The sequence below is a fragment of the Maylandia zebra genome, linkage group LG18 (assembly GCF_041146795.1).
Source record: "Maylandia zebra isolate NMK-2024a linkage group LG18, Mzebra_GT3a, whole genome shotgun sequence".
NCBI classification, from domain to species: domain Eukaryota; kingdom Metazoa; phylum Chordata; class Actinopteri; order Cichliformes; family Cichlidae; genus Maylandia; species Maylandia zebra.
In genome coordinates this window covers 26,037,393-26,056,319 of record NC_135184.1, presented here as the reverse complement: position 1 = coordinate 26,056,319, position 18,927 = coordinate 26,037,393, and the positions used below count along the sequence as shown (strand labels likewise).

General features: G+C 42.6%; 1 protein-coding gene across 4 annotated transcripts; it reads left to right on the top strand.

Moving 5' to 3' along the window:
• The first annotated feature begins 190 nt into the window (after positions 1-190).
• On the top strand, positions 191-17,262 carry LOC101482378 (KN motif and ankyrin repeat domain-containing protein 4). Of its 4 annotated transcripts, none has more exons than XM_004567154.3 (10): positions 191-439; positions 5,513-5,591; positions 5,679-7,142; positions 8,232-8,307; positions 9,906-10,226; positions 10,403-10,487; positions 14,704-14,923; positions 15,012-15,154; positions 15,676-15,876; positions 16,651-17,262. In XM_004567154.3, exons 2-10 carry the CDS (start codon positions 5,573-5,575, stop codon positions 16,741-16,743), a joined length of 2,622 nt encoding a protein of 873 aa, XP_004567211.2. In that variant the 5' UTR covers positions 191-439; positions 5,513-5,572; the 3' UTR covers positions 16,744-17,262. The 4 variants fall into 4 exon arrangements, with proteins under 4 accessions (XP_004567211.2, XP_004567212.2, XP_004567209.2 ...); XM_004567152.3 differs by having other exon boundaries at positions 193-439; positions 9,903-10,226; XM_004567153.6 differs by lacking the exon at positions 191-439 and adding an exon at positions 2,169-2,270 and having other exon boundaries at positions 9,903-10,226.
• The last annotated feature ends 1,665 nt before the right edge of the window (positions 17,263-18,927 follow it).

Below are 18,927 nucleotides of genomic sequence, written 5' to 3'. Positions count from 1 at the left end.
TGACTAGTACTTTCTCTCATTTCTTACCAGAAGCTCCATACTTTGACGTGTTGTCACCGGGGTTCCAAAGGAGCAGCTGTCTTTCCCAGTCGGCTGCACCTCTGAACTTCTATTGGCTGCTGTCTGGAGGAGTGGGTGTGATCGTCTATGTCTAGCCTCCCACTTGTCAGTCTAGTTGGACAGGAGGCATGTTCACAAGCTCCTCCTTGCTCATTGCTCCCTTTTACACACAAGTAAACCCAGCTTCTGTTATGGCAAGGGCTGCACGTTGGCATTTACCAAATAGCCGCGGCATGCCACTCTCCCTGACAGCACCTCCCTGCCTTCTCAGGAGACAGACAGGCTGAACTAGCTGAGAGCAGACGGTAGTGGACTATCTGGCAATCACTCCCACAGTTCAGCGGTACAGAGTGGGGGAAACTGCTCAACATGCCACAAGGTAAGCTCAGATATAATATTCATCCCATATTTGCAGGCATTTGAGGACTGTTGGATCAGACAGTTAATCAAAGCCGAGATGCAGAAAGATGACCTTGAACGTCTTCGATCAGGGACCGGCTGATTTAAATTCAGGGTCAGAAAAGCTTTTGACTCTAAATGGATTTAACAAATGGTGTGGAGTGGACTTCTGGGTCAAGTAAGAATACTAAACAGCTCTTCAGGACAACATCTTTGCATTCAAAAGATTAAATGTCGCTTTTATTTTATTACACTTTTACTTATGCAATGAAGACACAAACTCATTGCCCGCATTGCCCATGTTTCTATTTTAACCTTCTTATGTTAGCATATCATTGTTTTTTCCTTGCGTGAGGCTCCAGGCAACTGTTTTATCCAATGTGCTTTGGCTCCACATACCATCCAGTGAGGCTTTGAATGCCACATTGCAACTCATTGCAACCCTGACCCTGGTGCTGTTGGAATGGGAACAGGGCAAAAACAGGGCAAGTCCAGCGGTTCAAAAGCACCAAAACAAAACATATGGGAGGGGATATCACAGAACCTGAAAAACTTCTAGGAACACTTTGAGGAGACAGTGAAAAATGTTTTAAGGAAACAGGGAAAACAGAGCAATAGGGAGACATAGGATGGGGAGGGGGATTCAGGGGGTTGAGCCCAAACACTTGGCTTTGCTTCCTAAATCAGCTCCAAAGAGAAGATGAGGGTTAGAGTTATGAGTTGGAAAAACCACAGGCTGTACAGCCAAAAAACTAGAGGAGAGGAAGGACTTTTTCCGGGAACACAGCATAGACAGTAAAACATGTGGACACATATATACAGACACAGTAAAGAAGCAAAGAGACACAGGTTATAGGTTCAGTGCACGGAGAAAGCTATGGTTTGAAGTTATTTAATCTCACTATTAACAGGTAAGGAAACACCTAAATCTTCACAAATATTCGTATCCTGGTATGCAGTACAATTGTGTCAAAATGTGTGCAATACAGTGTTGTCGGTGGCAATGTGACTACGAGGTCCCCACTCCTGTAATATTCAGTAACCCAAGAAAACATAAATGCATGGACTGATTCCATAAGTAATAGATGGACTCCATTGCAGCAGCTCAGCAGCTTGTAGGCGGAGCATTGTCTGAACCAGATGCTAACAAGCTAACAGTTGTTATCACCTTGATCATATTGCACTATATTACAAAAAACACAGGACACTTCCTCTGGGGATATAACAATCCACCAAAACGTTGCCTCAATATTTCTGAAGAGAAACAGTAACCATCCTTAGAGAGTCACATGATTAACATGGCTAAAGATGAGCCTGGTGAAATGTTTTGCTATCATCTATGACAACCGCAAATCTTGACCTGTTACTTTCAACAATAAATTAGCTTTTAGTCCAGTTTACTGCTGCTACATAGGGAGGCTGCAGCCATTTGACATCATGAGTGAACACTGAACTTGTGGTTTTGGTAAAGAATGCTGTGGACAGACATGTTGTGATTATGAGGTTTATGCTGATGCAGGGAGAGCCTTAAGGTCTGTATGAGAGTGGACGCACTCACCCAGAGGAGGGGAGCAGCTGTTGTGGGCACACAAGGATAAAAAGAAACTGAAGTAAAGGGAAAATAGCTGTGAAGAATGTGGCGTTCCTCCAGCCGAAAAACAACAAGAGCTGAACATAAAGGAGGCCTTGATTTTTTATTTTATTTTTAAGAAAATTTGAGCCCATTGCAATGCTTGACTTTGGACTGAATTCATTATGTGCGGAGGTAGCAGGACTGCTGTGCACTGCTGTTCGGCTGGGGCCTGTTTGGGGTAAAGCAAATATTTTACATTTCATTTCGTGGGTTTCCTGTGAGGTGGGCCTACTCCTCCAGGCGCAGACAATTAAAACCTATGCCACAGAAATGTGGAGAGAGTTGGGCAGTGGCTCCTGGGAAATGCCTAACCCTAACTTTGCTATATTGTTTCCTCTGTGGTAACCTGGTGAGGAAGAAATGTTCGGGTCTATATTTATGCGTAAAAATGGACGGCTTGCGGGCAACAACAAGCAGTGTGAAGCTCCTTTGTTTGCTCGAAAACTGAAAATAAAGCATCTAAAACTGGCATTCCTATTGCTTAATATTCTACATGCAGTTTTTAAAAGTTTGACATTTTTGGAGATAATTACTTTACTACAGAGCCCGCAAGGGACATGGGAGAAAAAAAAAGTACGATGAACTTTTGTGAGATCTCGCAAAACTAACTAGGGATCTCGCAAAAGTTTTGCGAGATCTCGCAAAAGTCCGTCTTAATTTTTTTTTTCTCCCATGTCCCTTGCGGGGTTCCGTACTTTACAGTTACAAGTCTCATTTAAATGTTCAACTACAGCTAGCCTTGACTGGTAGGTGGGAGGGAAAGAGCTAGCGTGGCTCCAGGTTAAAAAGGTTTTAACTGTACAGTTATGAAAAGGAACGTTTTCACAGGACGGGATAGTATAGAGTCCTGTGAAAACTTTAGTATCCTTGCTCCTTGTAGAATCACCTTTAGCACCAGTAACTTCCAGTTATGACGTTCTGTGTGACTCTAAAATCTCTCACATCACTGGAGAGGTACTGCACAGAATCCTGCATAAATCATTCTTTCTTGCGCCTGTATACCTTGTTTATTGAACGTATACCATATTTAGCTGCTTCCAACCACTGTAATAACCTATTTTAAGTCTCTCCATTTTTTCATGTTTTTCTCCAATATTTCAAATCACAACAACAGCTACCTCTTGGTGTTTTATATTGTCAGGTAAAGACCCTACAATAATAGAAAGAAAACCCCAACAATCAGACAACCCCCCCATGACCAAGCACTTGGCGACAGTGGGAAAGAAAAACTGCCTTTCCCCAGGAAGAAACCTCTAGCAGAACCATCTACCATGACAAGTTGGAAAGAGAGTCCAAGAATAATAATGACTAAGGATTAAATGCAGAGTGGTCTATAAACACAGTGCGTGCAAAAGGGTAACTGAAGCTTAAAAAAAAGTGCATCATGGGAAACCCCCAGCAGTCTAGGCCTACTGCAGCGTAACTATGGGGGCGTTCAGGGTCACTTGATCCAGCTCTGGCTTTAAGTTAAATACAGCGCTGCTATGTCCGCCTACTCATAAGAAATCAAAAAGTGCATTTTAGCCCCACCAATTTCTTTCTGTGCAGGTACTAAACGCTTATATTTTTCTTAAAGTAAGCCAGACATTTCTTATTGAGAACCTAAAACTTCTTTACTTGTAAAAGAATTTTTTGTTGTCATTGGGTTGAAGTCGAGCCAGCAGCTTATATTTTGAACTGAGTCAACAGAGAGATCGGGATGTCTGCAGTAACAGGTGCTCTGTGCTTCAGCGCTGATTGACAGAGACAATAGCGAAGTCTCTGCTTGCAATCAGCACGCTCTTTTTCTATTATTCATGCTACACTAGCTTTATGGAAATATTTCTTGTGTACCTCTTGATTTTTCTGTATATCTGGAGCACCAGAATGGTCTTCAATTAGCCTTTAAAATGAAGACATATCTGGGTCTCACTGCCTGACATGTGCTTTAGCTTTACGCCCACATGTACGAGCTAAACTTAGACTTGTCAGACGGAGGCCTAAAAGAGTCCTCTCAACATCATGGAAACCACAAGAAAATAACAGTAAATAATGTAGTTTTAGTATCTAATACAGTGGTTAGACATATGCAAGGGTAACAGAACTGAATATGATGGAAAAAAAGGAATAGTTTATATTATTCTGTTCGTGCAAGAGATTTTGGCTATTAAAGTCGGAGAAACGAAGCTCAAAACAGTTTAAACTTTAGTACCAAACACTGATAGGGGACCTTCCCTGAATGTTGCTTGTCATCTCTCTCTGCACCCTGCACTGTTAATACTCGTCAAGTAATTTCTTTTTTAAAAAATAACACTGCTTTTTTAATTTGTTTCATGTCATCTTTGATTTATCCGTTATTCATGGCACAATACTGAGCAGACTTTATTCTGCAAAATTGCTGTCTGCAATTTGCACATTTCTTTGCCGTTTACTGCCGGCCACCAACGAGTGTGTGAAGGATAGAGGTGAAAATTCCCAGCAGGGACATTCGGTGGTGTTTGTCTGTTTACTGCATAGCTGACATTGTTTGGGGCTGTGGCTTGGTGGCCGCCGTGCCTCAAGAGGACAGCAAGCAGCCGCAGAGGCTGGTGGTCAGGAGAGAGGAGGGGAAACGTGGGAGGCGGGAAGAGGTAAAGATTTAAGAGGGGGAGATGCTGAGAGAGGGAGGCGGGGGAGGAGTGATATAAAAGAGGAGAAGGGCACGCCAGTATATTAAAAAGGCAGTAGAGCGTTGCACTGTAAAAATACATCACTTTCCAAGGTGAACGATGAAGTTCTAGATAGTTCGGTGATAGAAAAACAAACTCTCTGAAAGAAAACTGTAGAACTAGTAGGAGGCACAGGGAGAGAAGGAAGGCTGGAAAGTATTGAGTCAGAACAATGACTGTCTGTATTTATGTCTGTAGGAGTTTATTTTGCACTGCTGGCCATAGCTGCTGGGCTAAACAGTCTCAAGCTATTTTCAGCTCTCGTCCTGGATGGCAGGGCTGTAATCAAGTGAAGATCAGGCCTGCCACTGTTGAATAATAGCTGCCTGGTGGACGGAAGAAATGAAGCAGCAAGAGTGTGAGAAAAAATAGAAAACTTTGGGAAGAGAAGAGAATAAGAGAGGGGGAGAGAGAAAAAGTACTTCGGCGTAATTGAATGTTTGTGTTTTGTTATCCACTCACTACATGTGGGTGAATGAATGAGCATATTGTGTGTGGAGCACAAACAAGGATGATTGCTATTCCGTCTGGTCGCAAAACTTGGACTGAGTCTGCCACCAAACGCACCACAAATAAACCTCAAGTCAATGTCAGAGCCAAAATGTTGAAATCTGCAATATGCTCATTACATTATTATATAACCACACAATAATCACTTCGACCACTTGTAAAAATGCAGAAACAGGTTTCTCATATGTTGTTGGCTTAATTTAGTCCTCCTTTTTCTTGTCAGATGCCCGAGGTCCAATCAGATAATGTGTCAACACATTTTTTGGAGAACTAAGGAGAACAAATGATGGCAACACAAAATGGTAGAAAAAGGTTTTTTGCTTCAGAAGTTCACTGAATCTGATATTTATTTGAAATGCATGCTCACTTACTGTTTGTAATTTTTGCAGGGAATTTTGCACCTTGTAAAACAGCACAGAACGGAATCAAGGAGAAGCCCCCATATTCAGTGGAAACCCCTTATGGCTTCCGACTTGACCTGGATTTTCTGAAATATGTAGACGACATAGAGAAAGGGAACACCATCAAAAGGATTCCCATTCAGCGCAGAAGCAAGGAAGTGCGCGCAAGCACTTTACCAAGGCACCTCAATACTTCTGGGTGTGGCTACCGCCCGAGCCCGTGGGGATCTACCGGAGCTCTTGGCCCCAGGTCTCGATTGTCAGACACCCATCATCATCATGGCTATACTTCCTGGGCATATGATCACAGGCCACCTGTTTCCCCCACAGGGTTTAAATCTTTGGCAGAGATGGAAGCCAGAATCAAGGAGTTTGATGAGCAACCTCTAGGGGAACATATCAGACCCCATCTCCTCCGTGCCTCCAGTCTGCCACTTACGGTTTTACTGAGACAAGGGTCAGAGTCTACAGATGACCACAGCAGCGTCTGGAGTTCAAAGGATCACCTTGGGGGAAGAAACATCTCATATGAAGATGTGTTCCACTCTTCGGACAGCCCTCGGCCACAGGACTGCTCAGGTCTGCTGAGGCGCCTCACTGAAGCCCTCGAACGAGTGGGGGACCTTGAGATGGAAGTGAGGGTCATTCCTGAGCTCAGAGCGCAGATCTGCATCCTCCAGGAGGAAAGAGAAAGACTTCGTCTGGGACTGAGTCCACGTGACCATCCCTCCACAATGAACGGCACCACAGATCCTGGTACATCCTCTCACAATAGCAAAGTATTGAGAGGACTTCAGCATGAAAGTCACAGTATATTTCCTAGAAATTACAGTGTCAGCCAAGATGACTCCAATCCTACGCATGAGTGGAGGACTAGTACAGATCTGGATGAGCTGCTGACAGTGACCTCCCTGCAAGCCAAAGTAGCTGTGTTGGAGCAGAAGCTCCACGAGACTAGCCTGGAGCTCCAGAGAGTGTCAGGGCTGCTGAAGGAGCAGCAAAAGGAAAGCAAAAGGAAAGACGAGAAGATAGAACACCTCATTAAGAATCCTGCGGTGTGGGTCCGTGCAGAGAGGGTGGTGGTAGATCAGGATGGAGATGAGACGGTAGTGAGATCAGAGTATGATAAAGCACCTTGCTTTAGTAGTAAAAGAGCGGTTAATGCAAACGATCAAACAAGGCAGCAACACAAGTCTGCGGTCAGTTCAACATTGTCTGAAAGACGTCCACTGGTTTCTGAAGGTACAGACACAGCTGAGGTGATCCATCACATAAAGAAGATAAAGAGTCTGCTGGAGCAGCAGTGGAAGTGTTTGTGCACAGAGAGTGAATCAGGAAAAGAGGGCAAGCATCTAAAGCACCCAGATCCCAAAGTCAACTCTCTGCAGCAGGAGATGATGGGACTTGTCGACATCCTCATGTCCTGCCACAAACAACATGGAGACAGTGACGGTAAGAAGATTCAGCAGGTAGCTATACAGTTGAAGATAACAGAAGCCACATTTCAGAGTTAATAATAGTAACACTGAAGTCAAAGTGAGCCAGGATCAGTGTTATTGTTTTTGTATAAGAAATCCCACTGGGTTTAATAGGGTCAGCCAAATCTAAAAGTTGGAAGTGAGTCGGCAGAGCTTTGTGTAGTGCAAAGAATAAGAATAATTTTCATCTAATAATTGTTAACAACAACAGCATTTCATTAGCTGTATGAACCTTTGTATCATGTATCATGGAATGAGGTTAGTTTTTTTGTGAACCCAAATGTAGCACACAGGAGATGGAGGTGAGATAAGGCCAGCATTTAATGCTGACTAGTCTAAAGGTTTGCACGGTACAAAAACAGAAAGCAAAGCTAAGGAAAGCAAATTACCAGGAGGCATGAGGAATTATTATTCAGGGAACGATACGGGGAGACTAAGTAAAAAAAACAAAAGGTAATAAGGTAATCAGGGAGGACGAGACAAGGACAAGAACTCAATATAAAGCACAAGCGAGAAAGGAATTGAACAGAGATGATAGACTTAAACATGCAAACTTGACAAAGAGGGGAAGACAAAATAAACCAAAGGCAGAATACTCGAAAATCACCAGAAACTGAAACAAAGAACTAAGACTGAATGTGTCAAACAAGAATAAAGAGAAATGATCAAACTGAGAACCAAAAGAAGGTTAAATAAGAAGAAGAATTCCAAGACCATAACAAAAATTTTAAAACCCAGGACGATGACAAATTGAGTAAGAGGAAGCTGATAAGCAAAAGGTTTGCTTATAGTCAGTTTTGAAGCTCAAACTGAGTCACCATTTACTTTAAAAGACATTGCATCATAAAACTGAGACAGATGGATTAGAAGGAAACTGATGGGGTTTGTGTTTTGTTTTTTTGTTTAACTGATGAGTAGGCGGCTCTTGGATTTACAGGCAGCATTACAATTAGCTTTAGCAGTGATGAAATGGTTTATGCAAACATAAACAGGCCATTGAATCTAATGAGGAGCATGTAATGCTGACATTTCATGATATCCTTTGTGTTTGTCTTCTGTGTAGCCTCTAAATCCATCCTGCAGACAGAAGGATGTGCCCAGACGTCGAAAAACCTACATTCTGGGGGTGTTAAAGAAGGGTTAGTAAATAACTCCCTGACTTTAGCAACCCTAAATGTTCTGATTGTCGGTTATTTGATTTGAGGTTCTGTACAGTCCCGACACAGAAAAACATCATGATTTAAGTCTGAAATATGAGTACCACTCCCTGTTGTCAGTTAAGGGGAGGAAAGAGGCAGCTCCTGTATTGTAAAATGACACAGTGATCATAAACCATATTTCAAAGCCTCACAAGTATGTTTATTTCATTCATCTACAATAAAATAGCCATAAAGGAATGTGTTTTCTGGTTCAGCATTACAATTCAAGTAAAATATCTCCTTGACTGTACAAGCAGGAAAGTATTCACAGCCTTTGCTCAATATTTCTTGAAGCACCAACCACTTTGGCAGCAACTACATGCTGAAGTCTTTTTGAGTATGATGCCTCAGGCTTGGCACGCCTATTTTGGGGCAGTTTCTCCCATTCTTCTTTGAACAACCTTTCAAGCTCCATCAGGTTGGAAGGCAACATTGTTCACATCCATTTTCAGATCTCTCCAGCAATATTCAATTAGGTTCAAGTCGGTCACAGACGGGTCCTGATGCCACGCCTTTGTTATGTTGGCTGTGGGCTTAGGGTAGTTGTCCTGTTGGAAGATGAACCTTCGCCCCAGTCCAAGGTCCAGAGCACTCTGAAGCAGGTTATCATCAAGGATGTCTCTGCACAATGCTGCATTTATCTTTCCCTCAACCCTGACCAGTCTCCCAGTTCCTGCTGCTGAAAGGCACCCCCACAGCATGATGCTACCACCACCATGTTTCACTGTAGGGATGGTATTAGCCAGGTCATGAGCGATGCCTGGTTTCCTCCAGACATGACAATTGGCTTTCGGGCCAAAAAGTTTAATGTGTGAACCAGAGAATTTCGTTTCTTGTGGTCTGAGAGCCCTTCAGATGTTTTTTGGTAAACTCCAGGTGGGCTTTCATGTGACTTTTACTGCGGATTGACTTTAGACTGGTTGCTCTACCCAACAGGTCTCATTGGTGGAGTGGTGCGGAAATGGTTGTCCTTCTGGAAGGTTTTCCTCTCTCCACAGAGCAACGCTGGTGCTCTGTGGAGAGTGACAATCAGGTTTTTGGTCAGAGAGGTGACCTTTCTACCCCATTGGCCTCTATGAAGACTCCTGTGGTTTCAAAGGCCACTGTGCTCATTGGGAACTTTAATGGTCCGGAAATGTATCTGGACCCTTCCTTAGATCTTTATATAATTACAATCTTTATGTTCATGTTATATATTTGGTTTTTATTTTTAATAAATGTTAAAAAAATTTAAGCACACTTTTTCACTTTGCCATTATGGAGTATTATGTGTTGAATTTTGACCAATGGACGAGTGAAGTGCTGTGAATACTTTCTGTATGCACTGTATAAGGGTTCTCAGCCTCTGACTCCCCTAAACATACATAAGACATTCAGACTAGTCATTGGTTTGAGATAATTAAGCAAATTCACAAGATTTACTATGTATAAGTTCACCAACCTCTGTCACCGAAATAAAAAAACAAACCAAAAGTGTAGAAGCAGTTGTAACATTTAACATGTACCTCTTTTTTTTTTCTTTCATTTTTCTATAGAAGCAATGAGACTGCCACTAAAAATCAGGCCTGTATGAGCCAAAGTGTCCATGATGATTTGGAGCAGAGGAACAGTAGCACAGTTCCTAGGGAGGTGGCTCCTGCCCAGCTGGATGCAGACACAGAGAAGAGAAGAATGGAAGAAGAGAAGCAAATTGACCCAGGCAGACAGATGAAACTGGAAGGAACAGGTTTTGGGGGGACAGATGGAGGTGATGTATCTCTAGTAGCTAGGGCTACAGAGAAAACGGCCAAGATGAAAACACAGCCCTCAGGAGAACAGATGGAGGGAAACTCTGGCTCGGAAACAACCACCAAAGGCAGGTGAGAGGACCTCAACAAACACCCAATCGGTGTCTGTTTGGAAGATGTAATTGCACTCCGCAGGAAGCTAATTTCATCTGATCATAATATAATATGTTCCTCATGTTTTAAAGTGAACTGTTGCTCTATTATGACCTTCCTTGAGCATACATATACACATTTTTTTCCTCTTCCAGAGAAGCAGTGAATGCAGATTTTATTTCTGCCTGTCATTTCCTTAATAATCACATGGACAACATGGACAACCCCAATGATGACATGGTAAGCAGTCAAGACTAGAGATTAAATTTAAAAAGATATGAAATTTTTCTTTCATTTACTGCGTTAAAAATATGTCTGTGCACTACATAGACACTACTGTGTGATCACACCAGCAGAGACACAAATGAGTTCTCAGAACCCAGCCAAATAAACATCTTGGACGGTTGTCATCCTATCATGCTGACAAAAATCTGTCCACATAGAGACATGCAGTATAAATGCCTGCTGAACAGTTTGCAGTACCAGGTTGGGAACTGAGGTATCTGCAGAACCCTTTACGCCAGAACGAACAGACACTAAACAGAGTTTAATAAGGTTAAAAAAAAAATAGGCACAGAGCTGGCAACACCATTTTTTCCTTCTTTGTGGTTCTATTTGTTACTTCATTGCCTTGTTTTGAAGTGGATTGCAATCACCGCGCCCGTGAACTTGCTTCTATTGGGACATGTTGCATTTCAAAAGTTGAATCTTGCTACAATGATGTAAATCATTTGATTGTTGACTATCATTTTGGATTTTTGAGTTTGGCAGCTGAACAATACCAAATTAAGACACGAGGGTAGCTTGGAGGAGTTATCATGCAATGCTAACACCAGCTAGCTAGCATTGCTAACAAGGCTAAACCATAATTCATTGCATTCGTAAACGGACCAGGTTGTTAACATGTTTTGTTTTCTGATCTAGAGTCAGATATTTTAACATAGACATCTAAGGGATTTGTCATGAGCAATGTTCCCTCTAATTTTTCACGTGTCTGAGCGAACACACAAACTCCCTGAGCGACCCCTTGGACCACTGTGAGCAACAGCAGACGTGTGCACTGTGGTCACGCCAGCATCGAATCCATCCAAGTTACAGTGGGGCAAAAAAGTATTTAGTCAGCCACCGATTGTGCAAGTTCCCCCACTTAAAATGATGACAGAGGTCAGTAATTTGCACCAGAGGTACACTTCAACTGTGAGAGACAGAATGTGAAAAAAAATATCCATGAATTCACATGGTAGGATTTGTAAAGAATTTATTCGGAAATTAGGGTGGAAAATAAGTATTTGGTCACCTCAAACAAGGAAAATCTCTGGCTCTCACAGACCTGTAACGTCTTCTGTAAGAAGCTTTTCTGTCCCCCACTCGTTACCTGTATGAATGGCACCTGTTTGGACTCATCATCTGTATAAAAGACACCTGTCCACAGCCTCAAACAGTCAGACTCCAAACTCCGCCATGGCCAAGACCAAAGAGCTTTCGAAGGACACCAGGAAAAGTATTGTAGACCTGCACCAGACTGGGAAGAGTGAATCTACAATAGGCAAGCAGCTTGGTGTGAAAAAATCAACTGTGGGAGCAATCATCAGAAAATGGAAGACATACAAGACCACTGATAATCTCCCTCGATCTGGGGCTCCACGCAAGATCTCATCCCGTGGGGTCAAAATGATCATGAGAACGGTGAGCAAAGATCCCAGAACCACACGGGGGGACCTGGTGAATGACCTGCAGAGAGCTGGGACCAAAGTAACAAAGGTCACCATCAGTAACACACTACAACGGCAGGGAATCAAATCCCGCAGTGCCAGACGTGTTCCGCTGCTGAAGCCAGTGCATGTCCAGGCCCGTCTGAAGTTTGCCAGAGAGCACATGGATGATACAGCAGAGGATTGGGAGAATGTCATGTGGTCAGATGAAGCCAAAGTAGAACTTTTTGGTATAAACTCAACTCGTTGTGTTTGGAGGAAGAAGAATACTGAGTTGCATCCCAAGAACACCATACCTACTGTGAAGCATGGGGGTGGAAACATCATGCTATGGGGCTGTTTTTCTGCCAAGGGGACAGGACGACTGATCCGTGTTAAGGACAGAATGAATGGGGCCATGTATCGTGAGATTTTGAGCCAAAACCTCCTTCCATCAGTGAGAACTTTGAAGATGAAACGAGGCTGGGTCTTCCAACATGACAATGATCCAAAACACACCGCCCGGGCAACAAAGGAGTGGCTCCGTAAGAAGCATTTGAAAGTCCTGGAGTGGCCTAGCCAGTCTCCAGACCTCAACCCCATAGAAAATCTGTGGCGGGAGTTGAAAGTCCGTGTTGCTCGGCGACAGCCCCAAAACATCACTGCTCTCGAGAAGATCTGCATGGAGGAATGGGCCAAAATACCAGCTACTGTGTGTGCAAACCTGGTAAAGACCTATAGTAAACGTTTGACCTCTGTTACTGCCAACAAAGGTTATGTTACAAAGTATTGAGTTGTATTTTTGTTATTGACCAAATACTTATTTTCCACCCTGATTTACGAATAAATTCTTTAAAAATCCTACCATGTGGATTCATGGATTTTTTTTTCACATTCTGTCTCTCACAGTTGAAGTGTACCTCTGGTGCAAATTACTGACCTCTGTCATCATTTTAGGTGGGGGAACTTGCACAATCGGTGGCTGACTAAATACTTTTTTGCCCCACTGTACATGGTTTATTAAAATAATCAAATTACAGCATTTACATTTATGTTAGACTACTTTTAATTAACTGCTTTAGCCCATTTAAAAAAAAATCTTGTTCATGACCTGTCTAGTATGTTAACACTATTGGAAGTAAAAATAACTTGAACTCCAATTTTGAAAACAAAACTTTATTTCTTTTTTTCTTCCTTTTTATATAAAGCTCTAAATTGTTTTATGAGTATGAGTCTGTGGTCTGGGAGAGAGTCCTGTAACTCTCTGTCTGCAAAATACAGTATATAATGACCAATGTTGGGCAATTAATTATATAGTTACTTCTTCAAAAAAGTAACTGAGTTATGCAAACAACAAAGTTTTTTGCAGCTGTTTACCTAAAAATGCAGCCAAGGTGGGTTTTTTTTAAAATAAACATTTCAAACTATTTACAGAACAATCAGCTGTTCTGCATCAAATCTGATGCCACACAAATTATTTGTGCCACTCCAGAAAATAATTTCTGTCCACTATGAGATAAAGGAGAACAACAGCCTGATACCTGCAGGCCTGACAACAGGAGATGTATCACTCCTGTAACACCTGTGACATTCAGCAGTCGCCTCATTGTTCTGACACACACAACAAAACTATTGACTACACTACACACTAACTACACACTAACTAAACAAGATTTGCGCTAAACGTCTCAAATCTCTCACATCTCAAAACATCGCCGTCACTCCAAAACTTCCCCCTTCCTAAACAACTAAATGCCATGCTGCCATATCATTTTTTTGATTGGTCGACATGGTACATTTTTCAACCAATAGGAAAGGGTGGGGTTTTTTGGGTTTTGTTTTTGCTCACAGGCGGAGAGCGCTTTCAAGCGCTTTCCTTATAAAACGCCGTTTTTACCGTTTCTTCCTGCAGCAAATATAAACAATGACAGTATTCAGGAAGAAAACCAAACATTGCAGATATTTTTATCATAACTCTGGTTTTACGTGGCCGATCAACACAATTTAAAAACTGGTATAAAGTCCACACTTTTTTTCCGTCAATTGTTCCGTCTGTCCTGCTCACATCTCCAATGGTTCTACATGTTGTCATTAACGTGGCTTCACTCCACATCAGCCACGCCGCTTTGCTAGCTAAAACACCGGTGTCGGCACATAAGGACGCTGTCATAGCTTGTCGACGACGTTGATTAGCCGCGTATGTGCGAATGTGAATCGCATTCTTGGTTGGACTATGGGATAAGGTGGCATCGTTCTAATCCCATACTGGAGCAGCCAGTCACTCACTGACTAACACTGCAAAACAGAATTGTTAAAGTATTGATTTTAATTTCAATTCAGGTTAGATTTTTTTTGTATGCAACGCAGATTTTCTGACCGTGCCAGCAGTGCGCAATTGCGCACACGCGCAGCTTAGAGGGAACATTGGTCATGAGGTGCCATTTAAGGAGCTGCAGTTTGCAGCACTGCTATATTGGCTTTTCCCAGCCCCACAGAGGGGCTTCAAAGAGAGAATGTTTTATATTTTATATTCTACAGGTGGGCAGAAAAGCAACTACTCAGCCACAGAGCAGCATTAACGCTACTGGATATGATGTCTTTATCAGATAAACTTTAAACAATAAAAATGCAAAACTTGTCCTCAGAAAGAGGACATGTGTACCACATATTTCTTTAAAGCAGGACTGCTAAATGTTCTAAACATGTAATATATGTTATTAAATTCATGCTTCACCAGGAATCGTTCTTATTCATATATTTTCCAGAGGAAGGCCCTGGTTGTGTTGTTCCAGCACTGGTTCAGTGCAGCAGCAGAGGAGGCCTCTGAGGCCAGCAGGGTGGCTGCATACCTGAAACACATAAAGAAGGAAACACCCTCCCTGCTGGCCTTTCTAGTCAATCTGGCGGACGACAACGGGAACACAGTGCTTCATTACAGCGTCTCCCACTGCAACTACAGCATTGTCACCCTGATCCTGGATACAGGTAACATATAGGTAACCGTGTTGTCGAAGCTATTGTAATATAACGTTTGTTAGTACTAAAAACGTCTGACATCTTCCCTGTGCCACAGGTGTCAGCGATGTGAACGTTCAGAACAATTCTGGCTACACGGCTGTGATGCTGGCCTCGCTGACAGCCCCTGATGGACCCGGCGGAATGGAAGTTGTCCGCAAACTAATGGAGCAGGGCAACATTAACATTCGCTCCAGCAAGGTACCACAAGCAATAAGAACAAATGTAATAGGGATGAGGAGGGGAGGAGGGGGATATCAGTGTGAGATGGCAGCGCAGCTCCCTCCTATAGCACCCTGTGCTGGTTTGTACTATTTTCTAGGCAGTGAACGGAAAGCTATACCTAACCACATCCATTATTAATGAATCACTTGGTAGATTTTACACAAGAAAAAATGATCAGTGACAGAGTTCATACTGAGACTTCTGTATGATGTCTTCTGTGGCTCTGGGAGGAGATTTTCAAATTCAGAGAAAGCAGATGATGTCATCAGGAATATCTTAAACTGGGGTAAAGGGTTTGCACATTCAGCTTTGTTATGAACAGTTTGAAAGACCTGGGTATGCATGTATACCTATCTTTGGAGTTGCTGGCTTGTCCCTATAAAACTGAGGTTAGTAAGACACTGACTACTAAAAGATAAAGAATGAAAGCTGAAGAAGAAAGAGGAGATTTGAACAATTCTTGGTCTGGGCCTCACACTCTCTCCCTCTCCACACAGACGGGCCAAACAGCTCTGCACTTGGCAGTGAGACATGGCCGAGTTGTGATGGTTCGCCTGCTGCTTAGCTGTGGGGCAGACGCTAACATCCAGGACAGCCAGGGAACCACAGCGCTGATGTTCGCATCTGAGAGGGGCCACACGCACATCGCAAGGCTCCTGCTGGAGAGAAGCCAGTGTGATCTCACTCTGACTGACAAGGTAAGACCACATCAAACAAATCATCATGTAACCTGGGAAACAATGCTGGCAAACTCTTTTCTGTGGTCATTTTCAGGGATCACAGTGAACTGGATCATAATGTTGTGATGCAACAATAGTCTGGGCATCATACCCATTAAAATTCAATTTTAGGACACTGAATTCATGTGATGATTCACCTCCATTTGTTAACAAAATGGCACATCTATCTTAGCATTCACATCACTGAATGCAAAGAAAAGCAGCTTAGATGCGTGAAAGCTTGAATGTGTTGACACACACTGTGGATGTGAGTGGACTGACAGTCTGGATGTAGCAGAATAGAGCTTCCCCAGGATTAATCAAGGCTACAGTAAGACAAATCTCCCTGGGCTGAGAGGAGCTAATCCGCTAACAGTACAATATCTGTGCCATGCGGAGCAAGTGGAGGCAGGGAAAGAGCAACGGGGGCAAATCTCTCTTCTGCTTGTGACAGTCTACCTTTAAAGTACACTTAAGAGTGTACTTTAAAGGTAGACTGTGAGAGAATGTCTCACCTAAACCCACACTAATTAGACTGATTAAACTGTGGAAAAATGAATTTATATGGCCTACAGAAACGCCAACAGTTTTGTGCGGTAACACAAATAATGTTAACTTAACAATCAGATGATAACAAAGTCAGGAAATCACCAAATTCTTCAAGGGTTCACCATCTGGGGACCCAGAATCAGTCACATTAATGTTGCACTCTAAGCTGAAATGTTGTTTTTTTCTTTGTTTCCTGTTTGCCAGCGAGGTCAAACTGCGCTTTCCATCGCCATGCAAGGTTCCCACGCCGATACAGCTGCCCTGCTGCAGGCCCATGCTAAAGCTCGAGCTCTGTAGAAGTGGATCTGTTCACATGTCAGATCCTCTCACCTGAGTAGCGCTTCAAACGCGGGCTTTTTTTTCTGAAATCTGGACTAGTGACAGCTGGTGCGCTGAATGGGATGATATTACAATGAGGCTGTACTGCATGAGTAAGTGAGGCAGATGATGGTTGCTAGGGCAGCATGCAATGATCTGGTGTTTTTATTTTGTCTTTACCATAGATGTTTAAGATTATCGCTGATCTTTGCACATCCGTGCAGCAGCTTCGCTCTGCAAACTATGCAATGGAAAGAATATTTATTATGTTTGTTGTATCTAAAAATTGGTTTGTAAGAAGATTCTACCTGTATGTTTCCAAGGGGAATTCTCAGCATTTCTAAGCACCATTTCAATAAAATACTTTCAAAATACTGCATGCCAACGAAACAGAAACAAATCCCTGGAGCCGATCGACCAGTTTGTTTATTTCACACGTTGGTAAAAACTACACTGATGTATGCAACGCCTGTTTTTAATAAAATAACAGAAAAGCGATGATATTTCATTGTTTGAAACGAGCAACATGCAGTGGCAAAGTCGCCCAGGAGGTGGCGCAGCTCATCCATTTCAGCATCACCGCCAACATCCAGCAAACTCAAACATAATAAGAATCCCCCCTACAGAAAGCTACAGCGGAGGTGAACCTAAAAACGCTCACGTACAAGGAAGTAGATATAATCTCTTTCAAGTGTGACAGACGGAACATGGTGCCTTTTGATTTGCAGTAATTCCACTGTGTGAGAGGACAACGTGTGAGATTCACCTGCACTCCAGCTGTATGTCACCTAGGAATGCTCAGTCAGTTGTGAAATCAGATTTGTTTGAATGGCCTTTGTTTCCTCGAGCCCCCTGGGAAACAGCAAGGGGCACTGTGTTGTTTTTTTGTGCACAGAGCTGAGATTATGTTTGTGAGATAAGACAAAAAAGGGATCGCATAGATGGCGAAGGCGTTGGATTTCTGTGTGACAGGGCACGGGTTCTTCATTTCCCCTGAGGATTTCTTCCATTCTAGCTGACTGGCTGTCCTGCTGTAATGACCACGAGCAACTATAAATCGTCAGAAAGCGAGAAAGATGTGGCAGACTGAGATGGAATGGGCATCTTTTCTATTAGTGAAATGTATCCGTATGTAGAAATAACAAAAAAGGAGGCTGGTATGGAAATGCTCTGTCAGAATAAAGTGTTTCAAAGAGATGATAACATGTAACTGTGGATACACACACACATACGCATGTCACATGACTGCATAGGTGCGCGTCCCCCATCCCCCACTCAAAGAAGCGGGTTACAGCAAGTAACAGTGCTCATTTCAGCCTTTGTGCAGGGATAAAAATGTCTGTGACACCTCTTTTTGTCTGCAGGGAACAGTGGACTAATAAAACATACCTATTCCATAACACCCTGAGGGGGTGTGATACAACAATGGAGGGGGGCGTCTGTGCAGTCTGAAAGCATTTGCTGGCTTCAGTTTAATAATGATAATGGACTGGATTTATCTGCTACAGTTTCTCTGTCTGCTGATGAATCACTGAATGCAGAGTGATTGTCAGCGTGGCTTCATTTGGTACAGTCTGTAGAGTATTTCAGCTAATAAGAACTAATAATGTTATCCAACTTAATGCTGATATTTCTGCAGCTTCCACAGACAACACTTGTGCTCCGTGTGGTTCACATAAAAGGTAAAATGAAAAGCACTTATTAGCAGACACTGTTTGTGGTTTCCCTGCTTGTTAGCTTGTGCTGCTAGTTCGCCAAATATAATGCGGTAGGGCTAAACTTAGCATTTGCATTTGTTTCAGAAATGATTGCAACTCCTCCATGTTTTGCACACTTTCCTACATTATGGATTTAGCTTGGTTGGAACTGCCAAAAAGACTGGACAGTCAAGATCCAGGTTTTTAAAACTTGTGGAGACATGCCAAAAGTACTGACTCAAGGCTTGGAATCCTTTTGTGCTGAGAAACCTCTGATTTTGATTTTAATTACATTTGCAACTTAGTATAATTTGACTTTTAGAAAAATTCCAGTTTTATTTAAAAAACCAAAAGTGTGCAAAATGTGAATGGGGTTTGAATACATGTATGACACATATTGATGTATACAAGGGATAGAACTAGTAGCAGAAGTGCAGCGACAGCATTAGCACTGATTTAGGGTCTT

What these genes read in the sequence shown, in the direction of transcription:
- LOC101482378 (XM_004567152.3), top strand. An exon ending in GAAACAACCACCAAAGGCAG is followed by an intron (nt 10,227 to 10,402) that starts GTGAGAGGACCT and finishes TTCCTCTTCCAG; the next exon opens with AGAAGCAGTGAATGCAGATT. An exon ending in CACCCTGATCCTGGATACAG is followed by an intron (nt 14,924 to 15,011) that starts GTAACATATAGG and finishes CCTGTGCCACAG; the next exon opens with GTGTCAGCGATGTGAACGTT.